Source organism: Chiloscyllium punctatum, chromosome 34, assembly GCF_047496795.1.
Source record: "Chiloscyllium punctatum isolate Juve2018m chromosome 34, sChiPun1.3, whole genome shotgun sequence".
Classification (NCBI taxonomy): domain Eukaryota; kingdom Metazoa; phylum Chordata; class Chondrichthyes; order Orectolobiformes; family Hemiscylliidae; genus Chiloscyllium; species Chiloscyllium punctatum.
In genome coordinates, this window is record NC_092772.1 from 46,343,544 (window position 1) to 46,349,688 (window position 6,145).

The window sequence follows — 6,145 nt, forward strand, 5'->3', positions numbered from 1 at the left end:
CACGTTTATCCAGCCCGCACCCCCACCCAGTCCAATCACATCCTTCCCACAGTGCTCCAACTGTGTCCTCGTCAAAGTCAGACACCATGCAAACAGACCCTTCGGTCCATCCAGCCCGTGCTGACCCTAATCCCAAACTAAACCAGCCCCACCTGCCTGCTCCTGGCCCATATCTCTCCAACCCTTTCCTATTCATGTCCTTATTTAAATGTCTTTTAAACATAATAACTGTCCCCACATCCACCACTTCCTCAGCAATTTCAGTCTACACATGGAAAAACAAAGTTTTTAAAAAAAGAATTCCTTCATGTCTTTTTAAAATCTTTCCCCTCTCACCTTCAACCTCTGCCTTCTCGTTCACTCCCCTCCCCTGGGGAAAAGACCCTATCCATGCCCCTCATACTTTTCTAAACCTCTATAAAGTCACCCCTCAGCTTTGGACGCTCCAGGGGAAAAAAGTCCCAACCTGTTCAGCCTCTCCCCATAGCTGGAACCCTTGATTCGCAGCAACATCCTGGTAAATGGCAGAGAGGAACCAACAAGCAACCCAAGCTGCTGAAATGGCAACAAGGGCAGCGTGAGAGGGAGGAGGGAGCGTTACAGTCTGGTGGATGTGGAGGGTCAGGGAAGAAATAGGTTATTGGCTCAGAACTCTTGAGAAGGTAGTGAACTAACCCCAGAGGGTGCCGTTCTGCTGAAACCGGTTAAAAACACCTGGAGAGCAGGCGTCCCCTCAAACCAGGGACTGGATGGAAGGCTCGGTGGCAGGTTGGCTGGACAGAAATGGAGGCCATTCAGCCTGCTTCCCCATTCTAGCTCCTGCCTGTGTCCCAGGCTCTTGTCAATACTAACAATCCCTTGTCAATGCTGACAAGCCATCAATCTCTGCCAGTTTACCGTTGAACCTGCCCTTTGGGGGGTCAAGAAATCCAGGTTCCCCCAGCATCTGAATGAACAAATCCCCGCTCGTCTCAGTTCTGCTTTTACACGAGTTGTGCCTCAAACAAGTTGGGAATAAACATCCTTTCCACATCTGTTCTGCCTTTAAGAAATTTGGAAGTTGTAATGAGATGACCTACAACCTGTTAAGCAACTTCCTCAGCTGTTTCCTCTCATCTTAATATGATCTTACCTTGCCTGTTTAGCCACAGCGCGCTCTCTTCCTACGGAGAGATTTTTGCCTTCAAAGAATATGTTTCTGAAAACCAAAATTAACTCTTGAAACATCAGCCACGTTCCACGTGCTGTCCCCCGCTGCCAAAAACCCGCTCATGCCTTCCTCATTGTCAGAGAGGTTTACAGCATGGAAACAGGCCCTTCGGCCCAACTGGTCCATGCAGCCCAGTTTTCACAATGAAATCTAGTCCCGTTTGCCTGTGTTTGGTCCGTCCCTGTACTGTCCACCTGCTAAAAGTGAGGACTGTAGGTGCTGGTGATCAGAGGCGAGAGTGTGGTGCTGGAAACGCACGGCAGGTCAGGCAGCATCCGAGGAGCAGGAGAATCGGCGTTTTGGGCATCATGCCAGCACCAGAAGTCCAGCATTCACGAGAGTCTATAAGTGTCCTTTTAACGTGAAAAAGAAAAGGTTTATTGAACAAGAAAGAAAAACCTAGACAAGTTGGACAGATTTTAATAAAACACTAGCAAAAAAAGGTTCAAACACTCGCTATTCCCTGTGATGTGCTCCCAAACATCTCAATCCCAGTGTGCAGTCACCATTGTCTCCACACCTAGACTTGTTGCTGCAACTTGCGTGGCCAAACGTAGTTTCCTTCCAGCACATTTTGCCGCATTCACTCAATAAGATTTCTTCAGATGGTACCTCTCACTGAAATACCTAGAACAAACTGCAACTTAAACTGGGTGAAATGTGCTGAAACTGAAGTCCCACACCTCCACTGCTCGCGCTGTTTTTTTTTTCTTTGCAGGTGTGAGAGACAGTGAAAGAACTGCTCGCGCTGTTATTTGTCAATAGCCAATTACTTCTGTTTTGTACTATGGTCAAAATTAAATGTCTCGAGGCTTCTTTCAGCTCAAAGTCATTCCTTTATCGTTTTCAACGTGTATTCGTAAAGCAGGAGGTAAACTCTGGTGAACACCTCAGCGATGATTCCGTGTTATGGCAACACAGTTACCCAGTTCAAAACGAAAGCAAGCAGGATTTTCAGAGAGAGGATGTCACTTCTCTCATTTGCTCTGATCGCTGGGTGTGCAAAGCAGATATCTTTGCTTAGCTCCTTGCCAATGCCACTGACTTCCAGTCTTAAACCACGCATTCAACCGTTGACTGCAGTTTTCAAGAAATCACAGGGCACAATTATTCCCTCTCGAGAATGTGCAAATTGTCCAACATCTTTCATGGTATGTCCTTGGTTAATAGATATCTGTTCCCCACGTCATCATTAATTTAACTTCAGAGGAAACGCCAGTTTGTTCAACTGGCTTTTTTATAGCATCTCTTAGAGTTGATTTTAACTTTCATGTTTCAATCCTCTGGCACCAAAATTGGAGGTGTAGTGGACAGCGACGAGGGTCACCTCAGATTACAACAGGATCTGGACCAGATGGGTGTCTGTTTCTGTGCTGTACCTCTCTGACTGTGTAAGACCCACTGATGTCAGGGTTTCTGTCAGTGGTCACAGTTTTATTTTAGAAACCTTCAGTCAGTAAACCCCATCTCTTCAATTCCAGCGTTATAAAACCTTTTTAAAAATACACAGAAGCAAACAGGGCATCCTGTCCCTAAGCCTGCTTATAAGCTCTCCACAGTTTGAAACTAAAATTGTGTTTCCTTCACACAGGAAGTACAAAATGAAAATCCAACAAAGTGACGTGCCATTCTTAATGAGTGGAGTGGGGCAAATAGTATCTCAGTGGAGGCAAAGGTTTCTGGGACGGGGGTGTTGACGGTGATGGACTACTGAGTCAATATTGAATTTGAATTTATTAAATTTATTGTCACGTGTACTGAGGCACATTGAAAAGCTTTGTCTTGTGAGCAATACAGGCAGATCATATAGTTCAATAGCATAGATAAGTCAATCATAGATAAACCGCAGCAAAAACCAAAACACTGTTCCAGGCGAATGTTAAGTGTTTGTGAGTCCATTCAGTATTCTAGCAACAATAGGATTGAAACTGTTACGAAACCGGCTGGTGCGTGTGTTCAGACTTCTGTACCTTCTCCCCGATGGTAGAGGTTGTAGAGAAACATTGCCAGGGTGGGATGGATCTTTGAGAATGCTGGCGGCCTTTCTTTGACAGCGGGCCTGGGAGATGGATTCTGTAGATGGGAGGTTGGTCTTTGTGATTGTCCAGGCTGTGTTCACCACTCTCTGTAACTGTCTCCGATCTTGAACGGTACAGTTGCCATACCAGGTAGTGATAAATCCAGACAGAATGCTCTCGATGGTGCACCTATAAAAGTTGGTAAGGGTATTGGCCATCATCCCAAATTTCCTCAGCTGCCTGAGGGAGAAGTGACGTCAGTCCTTTGGAGTTCAGGAGAATGGGTGGGGATTTCATTGAGAGAAGGTTCTGTGGGGGCTTGACGGGGGAAACATGCAAAGCAATTGTCTCACTCCCCCCACCCCAATTAGACAGTCTGGAACATGAGGAATTGGGACGGGGAATATCATAGTCTCAGGAGAAGGGGGCAATCACTTTGGACTGAGATGAGGAAACGTTCCTTCCCTCAGACGTTGAGAGCCTTCAGAAACCTCAATCCCAGAGGGTTGCCGATCCTCCATCATCGAGTATTTTTAGTGCTGGGATCTGACAGACCAAGATTTGAGGAGCTGGTGGGAAAACCAGAGTCGAAGCCGAAGATCAGCCAGTAACTCAATGAGCCAAATGGCCTGTTGTGCTGCTGTTAGGATTGATGGAGTTGATATGAGACTAGGGACGGTCTTGGGTCTCTCCTCCTCCATCAACACATGTCAGACTGCTGCAGAGTTTGACTCAGGAATGGTTTTCACCCAGACCTGGGTGAGGAATCCTGGCCGGCCAGGAAAATCCAGGCTGGATTCCAACCCTCAGGACCAGATGAACGTGTCTCTGTTACCTATCTGTGGAACTGGGATGGGATGGGAAGACAGTCACGAAGAAATCCAGTTGAGGAATAGTGATGATTAGTCTAAAGATGTGCAGGTTAAGGTGTTGTTGGCCATGCTAAATTGCCCATAGTGTCCAGGGATGTGCTTGCTAGATTGGTTAGCCATGCTGGGTTACAGGGATAGGGTCAGCGATGGATTGGCTCAGATGCTCTTTGGAGGGTGAGTACGGCTTCAGTGGGTCGAATGGCTTGCTTCCACAGTTGTGGGGATTCTATGATTCAGGAGTGATCGAGAAAGGGGACACGGTGCCAACTGCTAAAATTCGCATGGTACATGGACATTCTCTTAGCCTTGTCACCTCTCCCCTGTGAATTGCTGTGGGAAAAGATCTGCTTCCCACCCACCCCCGGCCGACCCACAACATGGCCACACAGAAAACCAAGCCTGTCCAAACCAGACAAGAAACACCCAGAATACCTCAGCATTGACCAAACAGGCTGAGATGGGAAACCAGACATGACCACAGTCACTCACAGACCAGGGAACAACCTGACAATAAGCTTCCTGGACCCGATACACACACAGCTGTCCCAATTCCCTGAGGGCAGTGTCATACCCCGGTGATACCAAAACCACAGAAAGGACAGCTCAGACCAGAATACCTCGCTCCCAGGAGAGCAACAATGGAAGCACCTTACTGCTGAGAACAGGGACACTCTCACCTCCTCTCGAAGAGAGCTGGAATCTCCTGATCCCATTAAGAACTGATGGATGCTGCCAGACACTTCATTGGATCTACATTCAGCACATCCTTCTGATAACTGCTTTGTGATTCTCACCACCGGAACTGGATTACTTGACTATCAAGACTGCAATATTTTCCCTGCTTTTAATTAGCATCATTGTACCGTATTCCGATAAAAATTAGCTGCATTCTTAGCTCAGGGATAGCATGGTGGTTAGCACTGCTGCCTCACAGCGCCAAAGACCTGGGTTCAATTCCCGCCTCAGGCGACTGACTGTGTGGAGTTTGCACATTCTCCCCGTGTCTGTGTGGGTTTGCTCCAGTTTCCTCCCACAGTCCAAAGATGTGCAGGTCAGGGTGGATTGGTCATGCTAAATTACTCGTAGTGTTAGGTGAAGGGGTGAATGTAGGGGTATGGATGTGTTGTGCTTCGGTGGGTCGGTGTGGACTTGTTGGGCCGAAGGGCCTGTTTCCACTCTGTAAGTGATCTAAAGTGATCTAAAACCCTTAATCTACATGTGCAGACTGTCAGTTCTGGGCCAGCCTCATCAATTTCTCTTCCAGCCATATTGCTTGTAATAAACAACTTGTCAATTTCACCCAATCTGGGCTTGTGTGGTCTTTGATTTATTGGGCTATTTTCTCTGACCATTGGATAAATGAAGATTAAAAGTCTGTTAGAGGATGGAGGAGTTACTTGTACCGATTTGTGATCGATGATTGTCATCTACACAAAAGATGACGCACAAAAGCTATTTTTGCTTTAACTTTTTTTACAGCGCACAATGTGGCTGCTGTTGAGCACGGAATTTCCAGGGATGACCAGGAGAAAAGTGGACTCATCTCCTCTCGGAGCGCCACGCCTCCCATTTGTATAAGCATTACAGCGGCCTGGGTCTGGAAACCATGAAAACTCTTTATGGGCTAGTGAGGGGAAATGAGCAGTAGGACCCTGGGAAACATCGAGGATCAGAGGGACATTGGTGTGCATGTCCATCAGTCCCTTAAGGTGTCAGGGCAGGTGGATGAAGACATCTGGGATATTTGCCTTATTAACTGAAGCACAGAGTTGAAGAGCTGATGCTGGAACAGTCTAAAACATTAGTTAGGCGAGTATTGTGGTATCCACGTTGTGGGAGGGATGGGATAACACTGGGAGAGGGTGTACAGGGAGATTTACCAGGATGTTGCCTTGGGGGGGTCGGAGAGTTTCAGGAATGGGGAGAGATTGGACAGACAGGGCTTGTTACACTCAGAGGGGAGAGAGAGGTGGACGTGATTGAGATGTATAAAATGATGAGGGGCATTGGTGGAAACCTTTCCCCTTTGATGGAGGGATAGGTGA

The 6,145-nt window shown here is 47.1% G+C and overlaps 1 protein-coding gene across 1 annotated transcript in view; it reads left to right on the plus strand.

Annotated features, from left to right (window-relative positions):
* Positions 1 to 5,710, plus strand: part of LOC140458732 (prenylated Rab acceptor protein 1-like) — a 19,047-nt gene extending 13,337 nt beyond the window's left edge. Inside the window, exon 5 of the mRNA XM_072553392.1 lies at positions 5,580 to 5,710. Within this exon, the coding sequence (XP_072409493.1) occupies positions 5,580 to 5,710 (131 nt within the window). The remainder of the gene's footprint in view (positions 1 to 5,579) is intronic.
* Positions 5,711 to 6,145: the final 435 nt, after the last annotated feature.